This window comes from Bacillus rossius, chromosome 1, assembly GCF_032445375.1.
Source record: "Bacillus rossius redtenbacheri isolate Brsri chromosome 1, Brsri_v3, whole genome shotgun sequence".
Taxonomy (NCBI): domain Eukaryota; kingdom Metazoa; phylum Arthropoda; class Insecta; order Phasmatodea; family Bacillidae; genus Bacillus; species Bacillus rossius.
The window spans coordinates 365179313-365203722 of record NC_086330.1 but is presented as its reverse complement, the minus strand read 5'-3'; the positions used below and the strand labels follow the sequence as shown (position 1 = coordinate 365203722).

Here is a 24410-nt window from a genome sequence, read left to right as displayed (position 1 = left end):
ACAGGAATTTGGTACGTTGCTTCAAAAGCTATTTTAATAATTTCACAGTAATCCACTCTTTATTTATGTAAAAACCTCTCAAACAACATAATTATCTTAGATTATTCTTTAAAATTCATAGGCCAGAGACTCTCTGTCACAGAGTAATATGGAAAAATATTCGCGGTCACGTCACCGAAGTTATTCATGGCCGTATGATTCACCATGGCAGCTAGCCACTTGTTTTGTTCCGGCAAGCTGCATTCTTTGTTTGCTTTGTTACGTTTAACACACTACTAAATAGTAATACGTAGCTGTGAAACGGAAAGTTAAATGCGGTATACATAAATGCAAAAAGGATTTATCAACACAAAATGTATGTCTAATGAATTTTCACATTGATTTCTACCAAAATTATTTTTACATTTGTTTGGCCTCCTGAAACTGCAGGTCGCCTTATATTCGGGCATACGGTATTCGCAATTTTAAATTTTGCTATTCGACTTACGAATGCGAATAGTTCGTCAGTTACTATTCGCAACTATTCGTGTTTACGAATATTCGCACACCCCTAAAACTTTCTAGAGAAGCCTGCCCCAGATGGACGGATGAACTTACGTTCCATGTGATACTGAGAGAGTATCTCAAGAAACGCTGACACTGCCCTCTCCAGAGTTTTCGTATGCTGTCTGTCTTGTTTTTTGACGATCTTCTTCAGGTCTGCAAAACAGAGATGGTACATTTACTGAGTATCAATAAGTAGGGCCTGGAATTTTTCGCGATCGCGAATTTTGCGAAAATTCGCGCGAATTTCGCATGAAAACGCGAAAAGTAAGTACATTCGCGAAAACCACAACATTTCTATATTACACTGCGAATATATCCCCGAAAAGTACCATTACAGTAGAATCCCGCCGATGCGAGCCCCCTATGATGCGTCCATTCCGTTTATATGACCGTTTTTTGAGAAAACATGAAAAATTTGAGCGGAGAAAGTCGAAAATTTGAGTAAAATCGGCTGAAAAACAAGTCTGTTACACTTTGTTGGGCTCTATGTGTTCACGTTTATCTTGGCGAGAGCTGTACTGTAAGCAACCAGGCAAACAAAAGACGTCTAAAAATAGATACCACCCCTCTAGACTGGCCACGCGGCAGTGTCTAGACGAGCTCGGCGCCTCCACTATCGCACGAAAAGCCGTCTCAGCTGTCATGTTATCTTACCCGCCCGGCGGCTTGACGTCATACGTGACATGACGCGACGCTTACCTCTCCCATCCCCTGCTAATTCTTCAAGGCTCATCCCTCCCAGAGCCACAAACCATGTAAAAACATTTCCTCCCCCCCCCCCCCCCTCCTTTACAACTAACATTTCAACACATTCCCTCCCTTATTTCAACCTTCTGCGTGAGAAACTGTCAGCGTGTTTTTTTTTTCTCTTTTTTTTTTACGCTGCGAAGGGATGTGGAAATGATAATTGCTTGAGCTGTCAAAATAAACATCGCTGACGGCAAGGGCAGGAGCACATCCTGTCGGTCTGTCGCTGTGATTATCTACTCCAAAAACATGTCACAGCATTTCAGGATAGCATTGTTCTTATTTCTTTCGTTTATAGCCGAATGTTTTCTACTTGATCCACACAAGGTTAAAGTATCCTTTAACCCAAGTCTTGTGTTTCAGCATAATTACCTTATTTTTACATAAGCCGTGTTCGTGTATGGTTTTGATGCTCAAAATTGATCTGGGGTATAGTTCACACTAAGTTTCTTCTCATTTGTGCGCTGGGGTTTGTTCAAGTGGCAACCCCGTGTTCCTCCACTCCATTAAATACGAGCATATCAGTATCAGAAACATGGGTTTTATTGTACTGACAATAGCACAGTGATGTGCAAATTTTGCAACTCTAAAGTTTCATGGGATAGAAAAGATTTCATTGACAAACACCTAAAGTCGGCTAAGCATGTGGCATTGGCAGCAGCAAAAAAAAAAAAAAAAAAAAAAAAAAATTGTAGTTGCAAACATCTATAGCAACGTGTCTGTTTTGTGTAACTGTTTTGGATTTAATTGGCTGTTATTATGCATATTAGCCTATTCCTAGTATACATGGATTGTTTATTAAATATGTAAACTATTATATTCAATAACTGCACAATTTAGTCAACATTTAAAATACCGGTAAAATTTCCATTGCATAACGAAAATACCGACTTTAAACCACCGCTTTTCTAATTTGAAAGTACCGCTTTTTGCATACTGAAAACACCGAAATTTTCCAGGCCCTATCAATAAGTGATCGGTTGAGTCCAAACTGGTATTAATTTCGAGCAGATGTTTTAGTTATGATTATTGATTCCAAGAGTTCCGAATCTTAAGTTAACACAATTACGTATTAAGAAAAGTATCATCTGAGTACAAGGTGTTAGCAAACTACATATTGCTTTTTGGCTCAAGTTTCTGTTTAAAATAACACACATCCTGACACACTGAATCTTTACTTACTTTTTTCATCACATATTAAAGTTTTTTTTTTTTTTTTTTACTAATGCCACAAATTAGCATATTTTGGCATGTAAGCCAAAATAACTTCTTGGAATTTTGAAACACTTACAAGAAAAGATCAAATATGTAATCACATCACAAAAACCACAAAAATAACCTTGCTGGATAACTATTTTAGTTGATAACAATCATGTCACAAAGCAATATGCACTTAAAAGTCTTACAATTATTTCCCCTTAATCTCCGACTCAATACAACACACAATACAACCACTCACACTTTTTTTTTTAAGATACGAAATGAGAAGACTGATGTTCATGTTTTTCATTCAATACTTGTTTGATATCATACACAACTTTTTGTCAACAATTCAAAATGAATGTGTAAATCAATCAGATACATTTTCTTAGAACCTAAAACATGTGACTATATTGATAATACAAAATATGTCACTGACAACACTTTTGTATCGTAAATATTCTGGCACTCACATGATTAGAATGGTAAGTTACAATTAATACATTTGAGTTTGACAAAATGGTAGTTTTTGTTTGCAATTTTTTTTTAGCATATAAATATTAGAGGTTATCCTACTAACTTGTTGCGTTCTCTAATTGATCTGGCGCAAGCTATTAATTGCAGATTATCAAACTTAAATATAAACTGAACAAAATTGTTCTATTTTGTGTTAAACTTTGAATTTGAAGTAATTTTTTTTAAACAATGAAAGGAATAAAAACAGCTTAAATATGTGGTATGCAACACTTTACCATTTACACTTTACCAAAGAAACAATTTTTTTTTTTTAAAAAACGGACTAAAAATTTATTTTGAGGCAAAGTAAAGGAAATGACTGTCTCAAAACATTTAGATTATCATACAAAAATTGTCTGCTTGGAGAATGAGAAATTACTTTATTAGTACTCACTCTTAAGTACCCATTATCCCCCAGAATATCAATAAAAAATTTAATCACCCACATCATGCCACAATTCATAACAACTCAATAGACGAAAGACAAACAAAAAGTCTGATTTCATTAAAAATATTCTTTTTATAAACAACGTGGTGTGGATTTCTAGGCACTGATGTAACGGCGCGTGTTGCCATTACAATTTTCTCGACACCCTTTTTGCATAGAAACCAGACTGTGGCTCAGCGAGTGATTCTTCAATGATGCTGTCAAGCTAAGCCCTGGGTCAGTGAATGTGTCTAAGACCCGGGCGCTAGACGAACATTCTCAAACACTCGACTATGCATGGAACAATCCGCGCTCGGGGTACGTATAGAAACAGAGGCGCGACTGTTGTCACTCTACTTTGACCTTGTGTCGAGGAGCTACGCGAAGTCGCTGTCAACGTGAGCTATCAGCTGGTGAAGGGATCATTGCTGTCACAGCACAAGCGTGGCCGCACGTACTCCCAAACACAAGGGGAAAAGGTCAGAGAGTAACCCCCTTGCTCCAAGCGAGCTGGCGACAGCACCGAGAGCACCAGATTGGGAACCCACCTCCTTAGGGCATGCTCGGAGCTTGAGGAACCAGGTGGACTCCGAGCTGAGCCTACCAGCACCACAATATGGACTTTGTGACCCATGGAGAGGTGCATGGGCGGGCTGCACAATGCTAGGACAGACACCGAGAACTGTCTTCAGCATAGATTCTTAATGCGGGTGACCACCATTTTGACTGCCAACCCTCCCGGCGGTGTAGTACTTTTCATGAGCCGATATCAGTTTAAATGAAGAGACGTTTCATAGTATTAAAACAAGTACAGCAAAACCCTGTTATTAGACATTTTTCAAGTGACTGGATGCTAAAAACTTCTTAAAAGGCAAATGCATAATTATAATTCAGTTGCTACATAAGAACAAATTTTACTCAAATGACATACTGTATTAACTCAAAAATTACACTAATTATTATTATTATCAGCGTGCTGGAAAAACTGAAATATTTAAATCAAATTGAATTTAATAACACAATAAAAAAATTTATCAAAACAACACTAGCAAAAAATCAGTAACTAACATTTACTGTTTTGAAAAATACTGGTCAGAGTAGATTGTTGTAACACATTTTCAGACTGATGCATCACAAACTTGTCCAGTTCCCACAAGCTCTTCCTCACACTATCTGGAACACTTTGACGAAACACTAGTAGCCAAAGTCGATCCCGCTTCATCATGATTCCGTTCAAAGTATAAGGCGGCATCCCAAGTTTGGTTTTTGCCATACTCTTGGTATCAAAGGATTCGGATCAACTTCTGATATAATTTTCAGTTTTTTCTCAAACAATAACACCTGTTTAAATGGTCCTCAAACTACTTGTATATGCCATTATGCCCTTGATTTTCAAAACACTAAACATTTATTATGCTTAATAACCTTAAAATCATCCCTAAAAAAACACATCATATCAATGAACATTGGCTGGTGGTAATCTGGTTTGCTGCATATTTGTAACGTGGTATAACTCGAATAGGGAGAATGGAACCGCCTCTCAGTATACACAAATGCAAGCAGATGACTGGTTGAAAAATTCACTTTTAACAGTGTGCTGCGGGTAGCAACGGTCATGTGCAGTACAAATTAGTTTGTTATCGTTTGGAAATACATATTTTTTTTATAATAACAAAAAATAGAGTTTAAAAGTTTAAAAATAATTTTATTTTTCCCACAAACGCTGAACGTTATATGCGGTAAGCATCTAATAACATAAAAGTTATGAATGGGAAAAATTAACATAGGGATACTACATGGAAGTGAACTTCATAAGCGGGAAAACTTATGAGGGAACGTCTTAAGCTAGTTTTACATTAACTACAGCTAGTGATTGATGAACAAACACGGTTGACTTGCCTAACAAGTACATGTGTCAGTAAACATTTTGAAGGCAATACTTGCCTAGAGAACCATACATTGTTAATTAGTACTCTGAGCGAACTAGTTTCTGAAGTTACAATGGTGGCTCTAGTCATTATTAAAATAAAAGTAAAAAACTGACTTAAGGATTTGATGACTATTTGTCCTTTATATTTTTAATGGTTGTAATTAATGAATTAGGATAGCACCAAGGAAAATGCAGTTGAAACAGAACATGGCTTCGGCAGCTGTATAAACATATTGTCATGGACCTAATTCATTCTATGAACTGTAATCAGTATTGGGATGGCAATACAGTCAAACCTCATTAATATGAATCCGCTTAGTACGAAATTCCTGTTTACGCGAAGTACTTTCACAGTCCCGGTAAATAAAGCATGATTTCCTATGTTATTCAGTACTTTTAATACGAAATACGGTTAATATGAATTACGAAGTTGTTTTGATCCCTCAAGTAGCTGTTAATGTGTATAAGTAAACGGTTAATACGAATTTCACCACCGAAGTCTAAAGTAAATCGTCTTCATAACCGTCATGTAAACAAACGTTTATCCAAAGATACATGTATGTATCCTACAGCGCAAAATGGTCGAAAAACAAGATGAAAAAATCAACTCTATGTTAGTAACTAAACTAGAAAACATGCCATGTTGTAAACGGAAAACGAAAAGGAAAGAACTCTATACCGTATTAATATTAGTCGTCGGAAGTGTACATACGTAGAAGTTTAAACAATCTATGGAAAAAAGTTCTGATATTTTCCATTGTCCACGCACGTGTATCTTAACCTCAATTTTGAGTGTTAGTTGTTTCGTAATATGACTGCGAAACGTAAACGCAACGAACTTACATTGCAAGTTAAAGTTAAAATGATTGAAGAAGTAGACAATGGAGAGAAAACGAAAACTGAAATTGCGAGAGAATTTAACATCCCGCAATCGCCGTTGTCCACAATACTAAAAAATCGTGAAAAGATTGAATCGGCTTTTGCGAGTTCGTGCAGATTATCAACAAGAAAAAGAATGTGAGGCCCAAAACATCAAGAAATGGAAGCTACCTTGTTGCAGTGGTTTTAAGATATGCGTGCAGCAAACTTGCCAATTTCTGGACCTATGATTCAGAAGAAGGCAGACTACCTAGCATTGAGGTTAGGAATTTCAGACTTCAAGTTCAGCAATGGTTGGCTACAACGGTTTAAGGATCGCAACAATCTTTGTTGGCAAAACTATGTGTAGGGAGTCGGCAGCAGTAGATACGACCAAAGTTAAATGTGGTAAACAATGCCTATAAGAAAAAGATAGTGCAAACCAGAATTGATGCTTTTTTCAAACCAAATGTTTGAATAGAAAATGTGTCATGAATGCAAGTTTATTGAAGTTTGTATTATGATTTATTCTGTAAGTGTTGCATTGTGTTTGTTTTCTTCAGTGTTTACATATTGTCATGCATGTAGTGAAGCCAGCTTATACTACCAACAGTGTGTATTTCAATCAATTTTTTTGTCATGATATCCCAATAGTTTGGTTAATACAAACCCTCGTTATTACAAACCCTTCAGGTTTGTAATAATGAGGTTTGACTGTAATATTAATGAAAATTGAGTTTGGTTTTTGGAGGTGTGTAATTACCCACCTGTCCTTGAACCCCTGTTGAGCTACGGTTAGCCAACACAGAGATACAACAAGCGTTTGACAAATGTAAAGCAGAACAATAAAGTACACAGGGTGAAAACAAGAACGGGTACTCACTGGCGACTTCCTTCTCCATGTTCTCGACCACTTTCAGCTTCTCTGCCTGTTCTGCAACAAGAGCAACGTACTGCTTCTGCATTTGCTCAATGCCGAGCAACTTGGCGTTCTGCTGCTCTAGCTGCTGCCTCTGGTCCACCGTCACATCGATGGCTCTCTTGGTGATCTGAGACACACACCAAGTCTCCTCGCTACACCACAACTGGCCAGCTTGCACAAGCAACCTTCGAGGGTTGCCTGAAAAGTTTTGACCTCAACACGAAGATGGCAGCACTCATCAACAAAAATTGGGAAATGCATCTACGCATGTTTTGGAATGTACTCTGTGAAATTTCAATCATTATGGACGCACATTTGTTTTGAGTGAATGTTTTTTTTTTTTTTTTGTGAAAATGGAAAAATATTGAGTACATATCTAGTTATCATTAAATATTTTGTTTTTGAAAATGCAATATGCCTACATAAATTAAAGACAAGTTGGACATGTGTACGGGGACTCTATACCATCACTTAAAACTTTGCAATTTTGAGCAGCTGAATTCAAATGTGGCCGTACCAGCTTGGGTGACTATGAATTTTGGAATGGCCAAAAACTGCAATCACGGACGATAATATCACTCAAGTGATGTTAGACAACCGTCGAATCAAGGTTAGAGAGGTAGCTGTGGTTATTAACATGTCCAAAGGACTTGTTTGTCACATACTAAATCGAGTTTCAGTCATAAGAAGGCTGTCCCCATGTTAGGTACTACGTTTGCTCACTCCGTACCAAAAAAGCGTTTGAATGCACATTTCCAATGCTCTGTTGGTGCAGTTTAGGCACAATAAATCAGAGTTTTGGGGCGGGTGACTGTTTTCTCGGCTAGTAATGGTGATGTCAAAATCAATTACCTTGAAAAAGGAAAATCAATTACAGGAAGCTTACTACGCAACATTACTTGAAAAACTGGAGGCAGTAATTGCAAAAAAATGGTCACATTCACAAAAAAAAACTTTGTTTCACCAAAACAATGCACTGTCTCACACCTCAGCAGTTGCCATAGCAAAAATATATCAAATGTGGTTTGAATGGCTTGATCATCCTCCTTACTCACTAGATCTAGCCCCAAGCGACTTTATGTTCCAAAGACTAAAAAATTGAATAAGGAGGCCATAATCTTCATAAGCAACTATTTTGAAGAGAAAGATGCCAAGTAGAATTTGGACGGGTTGAAGAGATGGAAGAATCGTTGGTAGAAGTGTAAGACTTACAAGGAGATTGCTAAAAATAAAAATTAATTTGAGGGAAAAAAAAATTATTTTGTTAGGTCGGAAACATTTCAGACAATTCTCGTACAGTATGTGGAAAGCTATAAGTACCAGAATGTACTAAAAAAATAATTTGGTTTAAAAACTTAATTCACATGTAAATATTAATAAATCTCTAATATAAATGTACTCCATTAACATCAAACATGAGAAAAATTTGTTTCAATTGCAGCAGATTATGTTTTCTAAACGCTTATATATGTTATCCATTACAGAATGTTAGCACTGCACCAATTCACATGAATTTTAGGTATTAAATACCACTTGTTTTGGTTCTGTTAAGTTTTTATGGTTAAGAATATATGGGTGTAAAACTTTATTTATTTTATTATAACATAATAAATCTATCCTCTTCTGCTCATTCTGAACTTTCCTGCATTAAATATAACATTTTAGACGTACACGAGACCTCCACTAGGGAATTAAGGTTACGCTGGATCCTCACCTCGTGCTCGTCCTCCCACAGCCTCATGAAGTGCAGCGAGCTGTATATGAGCACCGTCAGCCGGCTCACCACGGACAGCATGAGCCTCTGTCGCTCCTGGTACAGCGCATTCCTCTCCTTGAGCCGCTGCTTCGCTGCCGCAACCTTGCTCAGGCTCTTGTACACGCCGCTGCAACACCACACTGACTGGTCTCCGCGACACTGCCCCCCGACAGCCGGCTCTCAAACAGGCCACAGGCTCATACTGCCACAAGACAATGCAAACTAACGAGATTGGTACTGGTTTATTTTCTACTGAAAGCACATTTAACTACTAACATCATGTGCACAAACACACATGTTAAAAGAGTTTTGTTTGATAAGCCATTAGAAGAATGTAGAAATGAAATACTGTGTTTGGAAGGAGGAAGAAGAGAGGGTTTCGTCTAGTGCAGTGGTGGTAAATGGAGATTAAGCCTAGGAGTGCGCGAGAAGGACACTTGTGAACTCTGGTAGTTTACGTCTCAGCGACATATTCTGAAATGTTATCCCACTGTGTGGCTCGCCCAGCCGGTGGCACGCAACCTCGTCGCTCTCCGGTTGGAGTTGCAAAACCCGCGCAAAAATTACATTATGCGTCATAAAAACACACTCCCAAAAGCAACTCCCGAGAACAACTGAATATGGAAAAAAGAATCAAACAGTAGCAGAGCAAATTATAAAATGAAAAATGAGTGGAAAACCTGAAAACTAGAAGACCTAAAGTTATCAATAATTACACAAAATATTGTACACACATTCACTGGTGTATTATCATACGATAATTGTAAAAATGAACTTGATAACAAAATTAATACCAACACATACATTTTAATCACTATCACCACTGCTGACCAAAAGCTTATTTTGCATTGTTCACTCTCATGTTTTTTGAAAAATACTCAAATACTGTCAACACAATCTTGCACTCCCTCCCTTGTAGCATAACAAAGTAGTTTTTCTTTACATACAACTTTAAATTTATGTAATTCACATAAAGGCCGAAAATAATTTCACAAATGTGAATAAATAACCCATCAAAAGTGTAACTGTAATGAGACACCGGACACAAGCGTCGCTTGTTCGCAAGACACGGTACTAACTGGAAAGCTGGTATGTATTTAGAAAGGTGACTCCCAAGGAAATAGCTGAACCAAGGAAGCCATTATCTTTCAAAACGCTTGCAGGACAGAACCATGCTTCATTAAACACACTGCCGTATTTCATATTACGACATCAGTTTGGGAGCGAGCCTCTATAACTGCGTGCTCTTGTGCTGATAAGTCATGTCTTTACAGTATAGACACAAAAACTGCACGAGAAACTGAGATGGTGTTGCTTTTAGAAACAAATTCCATTAATTGTGAACATCTTTCATGCTTTCAACCCCCATCTAACTTTAATAGCAAAAATATTTGCTGCTGATCAACCTTTTGATGTTAGATTCTGAGGAAAAACATTTTACGATTAGGTAAAAATAATTATATAACTACAACATAAAACATTTTTGGCTTTGAGGTTTAATCTGGGGCATTGTAAAACATGAATTTATTAACAAAAAAATCTGGAATGAACACACCTGTAGGTTAACTTTTTATGACGACATCAACCAGAGCTTCACCTCAGGAACTTGTACAACTCTGCCTCTTTCCCAACATGTGTTCATCACCCCTGACACTGTCGTACGTGTGCGTGTGACGTGTTTGAATGGCACACCACAGTCTCCCGCGAGAGGGCGCCGTAGCTTCAGTGCTTCGTCCCCTTACACAATTATAAATTAAATTGTAAGCCTTATTTTTTATCCCAAGGATTTTGTGTCACAGCAGATCAACCGAGAGAGTTTTGTTTAATAAATCTTATATGTAATTTTAGGTAACAAAGACAGCACCGAACATTTCCGAAGCAGTCCCAAATCCAGCTGAAGAAACACTTTATTTCAAAAATTAAATTTTTTAATTAATATATGTTTTAATCACTGAAGCAGCAAGAAAGCACGCAATATTAATGAATGTTTTGTGTCTCTTGTTTTTAGTAACCCTTGGCAATTAATCATAACGTAACGGTAGTTTGGCTCGGCACGAAAGACGCTATGTTAACAAAGCAGAGCATTTGCTTACCCCAGTCCAATGTCATCACTTGCCGAGAGCAGATGCGCCAGCACCCCGGGACATCACCACTTGTACTCACTGATAAATAGTTCCTGGGGCTTCTCTCGGCCGGCAGGCTGCTTAAGTAATTACCTTCATCACTGTCCGCGAGTATTCAATCACCGCTACGTAATTCTTTGTGTGGTGATGTGTGTGGGCCACAACAAAAAACTTATTTGCGCATCGGGCTTTTTAACTGTTTAAAGGTCTATGTGTACAGGAGCTTGTACCTTCTCAATAAACCTGGACGTGTGATTTAAACGGTGTTCCTTTCTTCTTGTGCCCACGTGTATAACTACTGCATGGCGGAGCGTGGGACGCCCTGGGAGCCCACTGTGTCATTTCTCATAGCGTGCCCGATACTGAGAGCGGGCCCGGTCTTGGTAGTTAGTGTGCGAAACTTGGATGGTCCGAATCTCGCTCCTACATGGGCGACATAACGCCTTGAGAGAAGTCTCCGCTGGGTCCTTATGTCCTTTTATATGGTGGCACCCATACAGTAGTACTTGTATCAAAAAGAAACCAAGCCCTTTAGCTGGACCTCAATGATGTGATACATTTTGGAATATTGCAAAACAGTTCCCAGTGAAAAAAATTACGTTTTTTAATTGGTTTCCATTTCTCCCACATAATCATTTTAATAAATACTGCATACATAAAATAAAACTTACAAGCAAATATTCATACTGTTACGATTTACCTGCGGGTTCGTAAAGGATAGCCCAATTAATAGATTTTATTTCACACACACAGTTTTATTTATTACCACTACTTGTCACTTACAAATAATCTTCTAAATTGGCAAATAATTAACTACACTTAAAGAAATGCCAATTCCCCAGTCACTCGTTTCACACACCTCGCTGGGCCGCACTTCCGGCGCAACTCTGACCGCAGCACCCCTCGTGGGTCTACGCCGCGGGACTCCGTCGCCGCACTCCGCCGCCGCCGTCACACCCTTCGCCGAGATCCCACACGACGCCTCACTCGGAACTTCACTCGGCTCCGCCGCGCCCGCGACTCTATCGCCCGGAAACTCCGCCGCGGGAAAACTCCCGACTCCACTGAACTTACTCACTCCCTGCCCTGGAACCTTCGTCCAAGGACTTCGCCACTCTGCCGCACCTGCGGCACTATCGCCCGGAAACTCCGCCGCGGGAGAACTCACTCAGTCACCGACTGACTGACTGACTGCCCTGGAACCTTCGTCCAAGGACTTCGCCACTCTGCCGCACCCGCGGCACTATCGCCCGGAAACTCCGCAGCGGGAGAACTCCCCACTCACTGACTGACTGACTCAGAGGTCGGCCCAACCTCCTTAAATAGCCCTTGGGTTCCCATCCAGAACAATCGGGCATGTCTCCGAGATATCTCGCGACCTTCGCCGTCGAAATGCCCAGAAACGCGTCGTGAGTCCTCGAAGGACGCGGTGGCTGCTCTAAGAACGCCGATAAAGGCGTCTGAGTCATTTTATTCCGCAGTGCGGCCTCTTTTAAGTAACCCGATCTGAGGCAGGTGCGCGCTGCGACGGTCAGGATGTCGCGCGATAGTATGACACGAGATACCAGGGAGAGGATGCAGGTGGAAGGGGGCGCAGACAGGCCGAACGAGTGTGGCGATGCCATGCACTGCAGCCAAGCGCGATCGTAACATTGCCCCCTCCTTAAACCTGTTCGTCCCGAACAGGTAATGCATCTCCTTCTGGAGGTCCCCATGCTACTCGAAGTTTAGGCCTCCTGCCTTTCCTCCATCGCGGGCTGTACAGTCTCACCAGATAACCCTCTCTCTCATTAGATATAGCTTCTCTTGTCACCCGGCGACACTTCTGGGTCGCAGATTCCCCATGTCGTTCAGCCAGCTGCCCGAGACGGACCGACCATTGCCTTGGACGGACCCGATTCTCTTGAGAGCATTGCTCGTTGCCTCCCAATGGTTCGCTTGTTTCTTCCCTTTTTCTCTCTGTTTGTTCTCTCGTAGCTACTTGTTCACAAAGCATTTCTTCCCAGCTCTTCTTCGTCTCTTCTTGGTTCCTCATTCCCTCTTTGTTCTTATGAATATCGTCTGGACTGCTTTCAGTTACTCCTTGCACCATCTTCTTCACTCTTTGTGTTCTCATTTTCTCTTCTCGGTCTTTATTCCCCTGTTCTTGGTCCTTCTTCACCTCTTCTTGGTCTTCCTGTGTTTCTTCTTGGTCTTCCTTCGTTTCTTCTTTGCACTTCTCTATCTCTTCTTGACTCATGTACATCTCTTCTCGGCTTTTCTTCAGCTCTTTTGTGAATTTTTCCCTCTCTCTTTGGTTTATCTTCATTTCTTCTTGTTCAATATTCTTTACTTTGTAACTCATCTTCACTACTTCTATGCTTTTCTTCAGCTCTTCTTTCATCTTCATGTCCTGGCTGTTCTCCTCTCCTTGGCTAATGTCCTCTTCGCAGTGTTCTTCGCTGTTCTCTTCGCTGTTCTCTTCACTGTTCTCTTGGCAGGTCTCCTCTTCGCTGGTCTTCTCTTCGCTAGTCTTCTCTTCGCTAGTCTTCTCTTTGTGGTTCTTCTCTTCACTGTTATTCTCTTCACTGTTCTCTTCTTGGCTGGTCTTCATTTCTCTGTTCTTCTCTTCGCCGTGCTTCTCCTGACCGGTCTTCTGTTCGCTGTTTTTCTCTTGGCTGTTCTTCCCTTCTATGCTTAACTTCACTTCGGTCTTCATTTCATTCCTCATTTCTTCTTGGCCATGCTTCAGTTCTTCCTGACCCTTCTTCATTTCCTCTAGGCTATTATTTGACCCGCTCTTCTTTTCTTCATGGTGGTTCTTACTCTCCTTCCTTCCACTCTTCATTTCTTCCGTAAATTTCTTTATACTGGTTACCATTTCTTCCTTAAAGTTCTTTGTACTAGATACCATTTCTTCCTTAAAGTTCTTCATACTAGCTAACATTTCTTCCTGACCCTTATTTATACTGGCTAACATTTCTTCCTGACCCTTCTTCATACTGGCTAACATTTCTTCCTGACCCTTCTTCATCTCGTCCAGCCTATTCTCCATTTTCTCCTGGCTACTCTTCATCTCGTCCAGCCTATTCTCCATTTTCTCCTGGCCATTCTTTATTTCTTCCCTGTTACTCTTCATTTCATTCTTCATTTCTTCCCTGTTACTCTTCATTTCATTCTTCATTTCTTCCTGGCCACTCTTTAGTTCGGCCAAGAATGCCAGGATATTCTTAAGCTCATCGGCAGCCATCTTTCTTGTCCACATATACTACAAGCCTAAATAAATTTTTTTCTAATACTGTTCTTAATTTTAAATGACCTAGCCGAACCTCCTAATTTAACTAACAATAACTCTATTACATTCAAAACTAACACTGACTACAGTATACTCAAACTAACTCTAGAAAATTTAAAATTCACTAAAGTTCTAAACACTAACTATATTCTCGTAAACTAAATTCTATCCTTAACTTTTATTCTAATACTCTAACTGAATCCTAAATCTATTAATTAGGGCTATCCCACTTCTGACACCAAAATGTTACGATTTACCTGCGGGTTCGTAAAGGATAGCCCAATTAATAGATTTTATTTCACACACACAGTTTTATTTATTACCACTACTTGTCACTTACAAATAATCTTCTAAATTGGCAAATAATTAACTACACTTAAAGAAATGCCAATTCCCCAGTCACTCGTTTCACACACCTCGCTGGGCCGCACTTCCGGCGCAACTCTGACCGCAGCACCCCTCGTGGGTCTACGCCGTGGGACTCCGTCGCCGCACTCCGCCGCCGCCGTCACACCCTTCGCCGAGATCCCACACGACGCCTCACTCGGAACTTCACTCGGCTCCGCCGCGCCCGCGACTCTATCGCCCGGAAACTCCGCCGCGGGAAAACTCCCGACTCCACTGAACTTACTCACTCCCTGCCCTGGAACCTTCGTCCAAGGACTTCGCCACTCTGCCGCACCTGCGGCACTATCGCCCGGAAACTCCGCCGCGGGAGAACTCACTCAGTCACCGACTGACTGACTGACTGCCCTGGAACCTTCGTCCAAGGACTTCGCCACTCTGCCGCACCCGCGGCACTATCGCCCGGAAACTCCGCAGCGGGAGAACTCCCCACTCACTGACTGACTGACTCAGAGGTCGGCCCAACCTCCTTAAATAGCCCTTGGGTTCCCATCCAGAACAATCGGGCATGTCTCCGAGATATCTCGCGACCTTCGCCGTCGAAATGCCCAGAAACGCGTCGTGAGTCCTCGAAGGACGCGGTGGCTGCTCTAAGAACGCCGATAAAGGCGTCTGAGTCATTTTATTCCGCAGTGCGGCCTCTTTTAAGTAACCCGATCTGAGGCAGGTGCGCGCTGCGACGGTCAGGATGTCGCGCGATAGTATGACACGAGATACCAGGGAGAGGATGCAGGTGGAAGGGGGCGCAGACAGGCCGAACGAGTGCGGCGATGCCATGCACTGCAGCCAAGCGCGATCGTAACAATACTAATTAAAGACTGCCATGTACATAGAATATTTACATTTATTTACCTGCAGGTAAAATATCTTGGGTTTGCCACAATAGAAAATTTAAAACTTACATTCAAAAATACTTACTTATACTAAAAAAAACTACATTCAGGAACTTTATAAAACAATAATAAATTATATATTAAATGCTAGTGGCCATCCACTGGCCACAGTAGAATCATGTTAAAGGATGCTATCAGTAAACGGCTTGCTGGCTGGTTCCAGAACATAGTCACATATCAAACCTGTGTGATTTAAACCTAGGTGCTGGCCAATTTCATTCACCATCGCTATTTCTCCAGCATTTTAAAATACTCTTCAAGTCATCACATATTAAGGGCACAAATAATAATGGCAATAGTATTCCACCCTGCAGTACTCCAGATGAAGCACTGGAAGGTAGAGAGAAGGTTCCATCTATTAAACCTTAAAAATGTTGTTGGTTCAATAGCTCTCTAACCATCATAAATATGCGTCACTAAGTCAACAATTATACAATTTTCTTAGGCAGTAACGCATGATTTACTGTATAAACCTTTGATGGATCAAAGTAGCAGGGAATATACCTGATCTCTAGAAATTACATCACCATAAATTATATTTAGAAAATTTTTAAGATTAGTCACAAATTTTCTTCCTTTCAGGAAATCATGTTTATTGTCTGAATGTTTGTTGAAATGGCTCTGGTACAAATATTAATTGAATCATTAGTTACAAGGATGGAGCCTTTGCAGACTTAAGTTTAGTAGTTGTTGATGTGATGTTTTCAAAGTAGTTTCCAAAGCAATCCGCAAAATCCCCTGCATCTGTCAAATTGTAGCTATTGATGTTAAGTGTTAGGTATATTTTCTTGTTTGAATGGTGAAGCCAATTTGCCCTTCCTTGATTAAATAGTTGATTGACAGACTTACTTTAAGTTGAAAAGTGTTCACAGTATGTTTTTGTTTTTCTTAAATGATTAATGATTGTGAGCTTTCTTCTTTAAATTATAACATAATACTTTTGAGGATTGAGTATACTTTTCGGGTAGCTTGTTTGCTTTTTGGAATTGACTAGTTCATGGTCATAAGTTATGAAGCATTTCATCAACCTTTCATGTGTAACTTTTATAATTTTTTAATTTTTTGGTAAAGATATTCTTATCCCTGCATGTAAGTAAATTAGGTGCATGATTATAAATTGTATTTTTTCTTCCTTTTTAGTTATGAATTACAAAATATCTCTCAGAATAGTTGTCAATCCTATGCAAAGTGAGCAAATGTATTCTAGTCGAAGCAAAGTGCCTGCCATATACAGTAAGTCTTCAAATACCTGGTGAACCAATCGCAGGATTTTTATTATTAAAGAGTATTGTTTAAACAAACATATAACCAAAACCGAACATGAAAAAATATAACAAAATTTCTACAATCTGCACGAACGTACCAAATTTTAAGTTAGAAAGCTAAAACGTTTTCAGACATCAATACCATATGATTTAAGTGGATTGTCGTCGATTATTATTATTTAACTGCAACTATAACCTGAAGTGAGGCGTCAAACAAACTGCATATTAACAAAAAAACCGCTGGATATTAAAGCACCATTGCTGTTTATTTAGGGACCTATTCGTGACCTTCATGACCAGTTCTTCTGTTTCCTCACTTCTCTGTGACTGTAGACATCCTGACATAGCATACCAGTGCTAACTTGCAGACCAATGAAGCACGAGAATTGTCCTTAAGGGTCATTCCATGTCAAATCAACAGAGTTCACAATTTGACCGTCACCAAATTTAACCAAACTCCATATTTTGGTGTCTGTTAAGATGATGAAGATGCCTATTTCTTTTTATATAAAATTCTTTTATGTGTACTTTATTATTTACAAGATAAAAAAGTTTGCAAAAAAAAATTACTTGCAGAAAAGTTTGTTTCTACTATGAATTTTATCTTAATTAAAATAGAGAGCTCAGTAAAGTCTCATTCTTCAATTTGACATGCATCATTATAGGGTTACAAATAGTTAAATTTTTCAGATAAACTATAATTTAATGATAATGTGGTTACCAATTTTACAGTTAGTTGTTGACAGTGCCTGTAAAAATGTAAATGTTGTTATCAATACATTATATTATAAACTGACAATGGATACATTTAAGATGGCTTTACTTTGCTTTTACTTAATTATTAAAAATTACCCTCCAAAGATCTAACATATTTCATTCTTTTTTCCTATGTTATTACAGGTGCAAGACCCATTAAAATTTGTTTCACATTTAAATGAGGGAATAACACACAATTCACACTTGTTTTGAGTTTATTAAAAACTAAACTGTCCAAGAAGCAAATAAAATTCATACCTATTTTTTTTTAAAAAAAAACTTACTCAGTGTTGATAATCAATTGACGGAAGTTTTGAACATCGTCAATGATTTGGTCTTTTGCAACCAATAGCTGTTGAACCTTTTCTTGTTTTTCTTTCAGTAGTCGGATCTCCTGAGAACAGAGACATACAGTGCAGTCAGTAAAAAGTATGTAGGTAGAGATCTTTAACATTGTTAATATTTCAAATAACCAGTTTTCAGAGAAGAGACCAAGCCGAAAGTTCAAAAATACAAACAGCAGTTTAGCGATTATAAATAAAAGCCGCATCAAACACTGTAACGAACACCATATAAAAAAATATATTACTAGTGTTATTTTAAAGTGAATACAAAGGAATTTTAACATGTCCCATACAGGAAATTGCAGAATTTGCTGCCACTGTCTAATAATATAAGCTATCTTGGCCGTTAGACGTTCAACTGCATCGAAGTGACAGATTATACGGATGTTTTGAGCTGCATTGCAGCAGGCACATTCAGGATTGAAAAATCAATCAGTTCAATCCATCACTTTACGCATTTCAACATCAAAAGCAACATATCTATTTCATTAAAATAATGTTTATTAATGGTTGTTATGTGTTAATTAGGTTATATATATGTACACTACTTTAGATTTTCTAATATCTAAAATATGGTTTATATATGGCATTTTAATTTTTATTTAGTGGGTTTGTGTTGTCAACATTGATCATGTTGATTGGTACAAAATAGCCACAAAGCTACACAATTAGTGTTCCCCCCAAAATATTCATTTCCTCGCATCTGTCCTTTTGTAATATAAGGGTGATAATGACATACAAGTACCATTATGCTGAAAATGTCATCAAAATTGTTATAGAATCAAATCGGATACTAATCCCAAAAGTTAAGCATTGAGTGAATATTTTCTCTCATTTGCTTGTTTTCTAATATGCAAGTGGAATTAGCTGACTATACTTATCACTATTAAGACTCAAGTGCATACAAAAACTTTAAAAATACATTTTTTATTTCTTGACTTTTATCCAAATTATTTTGTAAAATGACAAAGCAATAGTTCTAATATTTTATTGCCCAAATCTTAATTATTTTTCAGTAGCATGTTGTCCATGATATGAAATAATTTCCACATTGTTAAATACTTGGAGCAAGAAATTTGCATGTCATTTGAAATTAGTTGTGAGCAGTTGTTAAGTCATTGAAGAGGGAAGTTATTTAATTTGTATTTTGTAGTATCGATGATTGGCGATTTATTTGTTGGGTAATTAGCTAGCAAAGATGCACATACTAAAAAAAATTCTGACATTTTTTTTACTATACATATTTTATAATCATTATGTAATGGTAACTGCAATATTTCAAGTAGTTTACCTGTAATTTACCACATTAATGGTTGATTTGGAAGTATTGTGACACACTTTTACAGATTAGATACTGGTAACTACAAAAACTAAAAAAATATAAAACCCTTTTATATTTTTAGAATTTTTCGTAGTGTTTACTGCCTTTTTAAATTTAGTGATTAATATTCCATTTTACATATATACCTAAGTTTATCCCTTGATCCTGATGACAGTATCCTGTGGTACTTGATGTCTTAATTTAGTCTGTCACAATTTCCTGAACATAATCAAAACTTGTGATGTAACATTCCATTATTGATCATAGGTTGCATACAAAAGAAAAAATTTCAACAAGACTACGATATTTGGTTTATATAGTGATATTTGAGCTTTTTTGGGCCAGTATCTTTCGACATACTAAAATAAAACAGCAAGCATCACATACCACAGGATCAATATATACACAATCATGCCATCAGGGCCAAGGAATAAACTTGATACAGAACCATTACCAATGAGAGCTATCTGAACACATGACTTTAACAGCATTTTAAATGTAGCTAACCTAACCCACAATTTAAAGTTTAAGTTACCAGTAAACTACTTAAAATGCATTTTTTTATAAAAATTCTGCTTTTAATTCAAACAACAAACATCAGCAAGACGTAGAACCGTTCAGTTCTTTGATTGCATGTTGCTTGAAAAGTGAAAGTTTTTGTTACTAGTTGTTTCAACATCTATAGTACCTACTGGTAACTGTTAGAATAAATGTCATAAAGTAAAAAAAAAAAAATTATATTTTTTTCTTTTCTTTTAGATGCATTCCTCTCCTTGACAACTATCTTTACTTAAGAACCCGTGGCAGTTCTAAAAAAAAATTAAAATAATTGGCTTGGCTCCTCAGTTGTAGCTGCATACAAGGCGAATATATCGCAGACGTTTCAATCAACATTGGTCACCATCATCAGGGTAGAGTTACCTACTGAGGTTATTACAAGTTCTTCTGCATTCTCGCCTGAGAGGAGTGTTTCCCAATTGGCTGCACCTGTGGGCCAATCACAGCCTTCCTTTTGTCTAGTTGGCCTGTTCGTTTGGCCAATCGGAACTGGGCTTCATTATCGCCTAGGGGTGCTGGAAAATCAGTGGCTTCTTATCTTCTGTTTCACTGAGCTGTTTGATCAACTATAGGCGACCTTCCTTTTGTTAGATGCAAAGTTAGGTTATGAGGTTTTCTGAAGCGTGGTAAGGCATATATAGGACAAACTGGCAGAGAATAACCGCAAGGGTTAAAGAACATATCAATGACTATAAACATGAAAACCCTTGATCAGCTAGAGAACACTCCTTGAAAACCGGACACAGCATTGATTTCGACCAATTACACACCATAGCTAACATCCAACAATAAAAACAAGATACATTCGAGAATCAGTAGAAATATTAAAACACCCAACAAACATAAATAGAGAAGATGACTACAAACTAAGCAGAATAAGGGGGCACGCAGGTGCATTGCCTAGCTTCTGGAGAGAAAAATGAGCGCATTTAAGTTTTACTTTTACGTAAAAGCGGGCTATACTCAAAAAAAATTGAAAACATGATTCAACTACTAAATAAATAACTTACTTATCCGTTTGTTCGTGTCAGAAATAGGTTAAACTGACCGCGCGAACAACGCCGGTAGAAAATAACCCTAGAATAATTGTGCACTCACCCCCTGATAACGCTCACAGTCTTTACAAACAGCAACCCAATTGTCGAAATCCCAATCAGCCATCGTACTTATGATTACCAACAACCATAAAATTAATTTTTAACACAAGCATTACAACAAAACAGTACAGTACACGCTTTTGCAAACGTTATCACGACGTTCAATGATACATAGAGTAAGGATAAATATAAGCACGTTATGGCTCTTTCTATATATAAAAAAACTATATAAAGTTGTTACTTTTGTCTCCAGCCCAAACACAAATTCTTACGCGAAATTATTAATAAAACACACAAACAAATATATATATATATATATATATATTTTAAATTTAAAAAGTTTCATAATTAAATATATATTTAATTAAAAGAAATAAAGTATTTTTTATTAGATACTATTGAGTAACATTCAAAGAGATTAACTCAATTAAATCGGTTAGGCCCGTACTACAATGACACGGCAAACGGAGATGGATCTCATGGAACTGAGTTTTTACAACAGCATACAGACAGAGACGGACAAATACATAAGAGCTCTTCCATTTACTTTGCTCCAAGCGACCATTAGAAGCCAGTACTTATTTTATTGCTGTTGTAGCCATGTTTGTTTATGTTCTAAATATTTTTGAAATTGTTTCAAGAACAAGAATATCTAGTAGCCTACTATTTCTTTGTGACTTATCCCTGCTAATATTACAATTGTTTGTCCTACTTTCACGCAGCAACAGAGCAATAGATCGACATTAGCTTTGGGAACAGGAAAAAGTCTGGCGGGTACACATCCGGGCTGTACGGTGGCTGCAGCAAGGTTGCAGCCCCTATTCGGGCCAAGTAGGTGCTCGCAACGAAGGCGGTGTGGGCTGGAGCGTTGTCGTAGTGTAGCTTCCAGCAATCTGCCACCTCTGGTCATTTCCGTTTGATGGCTCTGTGCATGAGTGCAAGGACTTCTTTCTAGAAAACAGCATTGACAGTATGTCCTGGAGGTACAAATTCTTTGTGAACCATCCCACACTTAAAAAAAAAAAAGACAATGAACAGTGTCTTTACGTTGGACTTCGACATTCTCGCTTTCTTGAGTCGCGAGGTGTGCCACTCCAAACTTGGTTTCGGGGTCGTACTGGAACACCCATTATTCATCGTCTGTTATTACTTTCTCTAGAAAATCCGGTTAACCTTCGAACTGCACCAACATCTCACAGGAAATATCAACTTGTCATGGTTTTTGTTCATGACTCAACACTTTTGGCACCAATTTCGCATAAAAGTTCCACATGTTCAAGTTTTCAAAAATAATTTTGTGAACTGTTATTTTACACATGTTTATGTCTTCGGCGATTAATTTTACACTCAAACGACAATCGGAGTCCATAACATTTTTTACCTTGGACACATTTTCGTCCAAATCACTCACTGAAGGGCGTCCAGAACGCTCCATATCTTCAACTGTCTTCCATCCATTCTTGAACTCATTGAACAACTGGAAAACCTGGGCCCTTGACAGGGTGTCGTCTTTGTAAGCCTCCTTAACCAAGGCAAAGGTCTTGGAAGTGGTTTATATATATATATATTATTACTTATTAACCTGCAATTGGGCTTTCACCCGGTGGCAGGAACTCCCACTCACTCCCCTCTCCCCCCCCCTCCATCACCTTTCTCCTCAGCTCCCTCCCATCCCTGACCTCCACCATTTCCTCCCCCAGCCCATTCCACTCCCTCCCCGTCCTCACCAGGAAGGTGTTCCGCCCTCTCTCCGTCCGCCTCCACACCCTCTGGAGCTTACATCTGTGGTCTCTTCGTCCTCTGTACTCCCCTCTATGTACTTTGCTTCCCAATTGCCCCCATCCCCCTTCCCCCTTCAGCACCTTGAACATCCTGACCAACCTTTCCACTCTTCTTCTCCTCTGTAACGTTTCCCACCCCAACTCCTTAATCATTTCCGTTGGGCTATGCAGTTTCCCATCCTGCCCCTCCCTCCTTCTCCACATTCCCATCACCCACCTAGCCGCTCTGCGCTGCACCCCTTCCAGCTCCTTCACCTCAGTCACCAGGTAGGGGTCCCAGACCGCCGCCGCATACTCCAACATTGGCCTGACCAATGTGGAGTATGCCTTCTCCTTTGTCCTCCTCCCAGCTCCCTGCAGGGTCCTACCAAGCAACCCCAGCGCCTGCCTTCCCCTCCTGACCACCCCCTCTATGTGCTCCGCCCATCCTAGGTCATTTTTCAGTGTCACCCCCAGGTACTTATATCCTGCTGCCTCTCTTATCTCCTGCCCCTTCCAGTAATATACATTTCGTGTGACTTTCCTCCTCTTTGTAAATCTGACAACTTTTGTCTTACCAACATTCAAGGACATTCCATTTTTCTCCGTCCATTGCTCCAACCTTATCAAGTCCTCTGCTAAACATCCCCCTTCCCCCACAACCTCATACACTACACAGTCATCTGCAAATAGCCTCCATCTGGCTTTCATGCCCTCCCCCAGATCGTTTATCATAATTGTGAACAACAGAGGCCCCAGCACACTCCCCTGTGGCACCCCCGACGTCACTTCCCCCTCCTCGGAGCTTTCCTCACCCACTCTCACTCTTTGTCTTCTATTCCTCAGGAAATCACCCACCCAGTTTACCACCCTTCCATCCCTCACCAGCAACTCAACCTTTTCCATTAACCTCCTATGGGGGACCTTATCAAACGCCTTTTCAAAATCTATAAAGATTGCATCTATCTGCTTCCCCCCGTCCACCGCTTCCACCAGGTCTTCCAACAGCCCAGCCATCTGGGTCTCGCATGAAAACCCCATCCTGAATCCATGCTGCCTGTTATCCACCCACCCCAGATCTTCCATTTCCCCCTTTACGTACCTTCCTACCAACCTCTCCATCACTTTTCCTACACAGGACGTCAAACTGACCGGCCTGTAACTTCCTGGCTCCGCCTTATCATTTCCCCCCTTGTAGATGGGAACTACCACTGCCTCCTTCCATTCCATTGGTAGTTTCCCCTCCTCCAGAGACTGCTTGAAAACCTCCAACAGGTACTTACCAATCTCCCTATCACCCAACTTCAAATGACTATTCCCTATACCATCTGGCCCAGCTGCCTTTCTCCCTTTCAACCTCCTGATCACCTTAATTACATCTGTCAGTCGCAGCTCAAAGGCCTTCCTGCCCATTAAACTGTCGTCCTCTTTACCCTCCCATGCCTCCCCCTTTGTAAATACTGCCAGATATTTCTCCTGCAGTAAGTCTGCCTTTTCCCTGTCCTCTGTATATTCCTGCCCCCCTCCTCCTCTGAGAACCCCTATTCCCTCCTCACCCTTCACTCTTCTTATGTATCTGTAGAGCTCCGTCCCATTTACCGTCCCCCCTTCCCCCATCAGCTGTTCCATGTAAGCATCCCTTGCTTCCCGCGATTTCCTCCCTAGTTCCTTCCCAAGCGCCTTCATTTCCGCCTCTATCTCCTCTCCCCCAA

General features: G+C 39.5%; 1 protein-coding gene across 3 annotated transcripts in view; it reads right to left on the bottom strand.

Moving 5' to 3' along the window:
• The window catches only part of LOC134528365 (uncharacterized), a 73010-nt gene extending 51914 nt beyond the window's left edge, over positions 1-21096 (bottom strand). For all 3 annotated transcript variants that reach the window (XM_063361932.1, XM_063361933.1, XM_063361934.1), the window contains exons 1-5: positions 20940-21096; positions 17903-18012; positions 8861-9029; positions 7108-7273; positions 598-699 (exon numbers count right to left, since the gene is read on the bottom strand). In XM_063361932.1, the coding sequence (XP_063218002.1) occupies positions 598-699; positions 7108-7273; positions 8861-9029; positions 17903-18012; positions 20940-21002 (610 nt within the window). In that variant the 5' untranslated portion in view covers positions 21003-21096. The remainder of the gene's footprint in view (positions 1-597; positions 700-7107; positions 7274-8860; positions 9030-17902; positions 18013-20939) is intronic.
• Positions 21097-24410: the final 3314 nt, after the last annotated feature.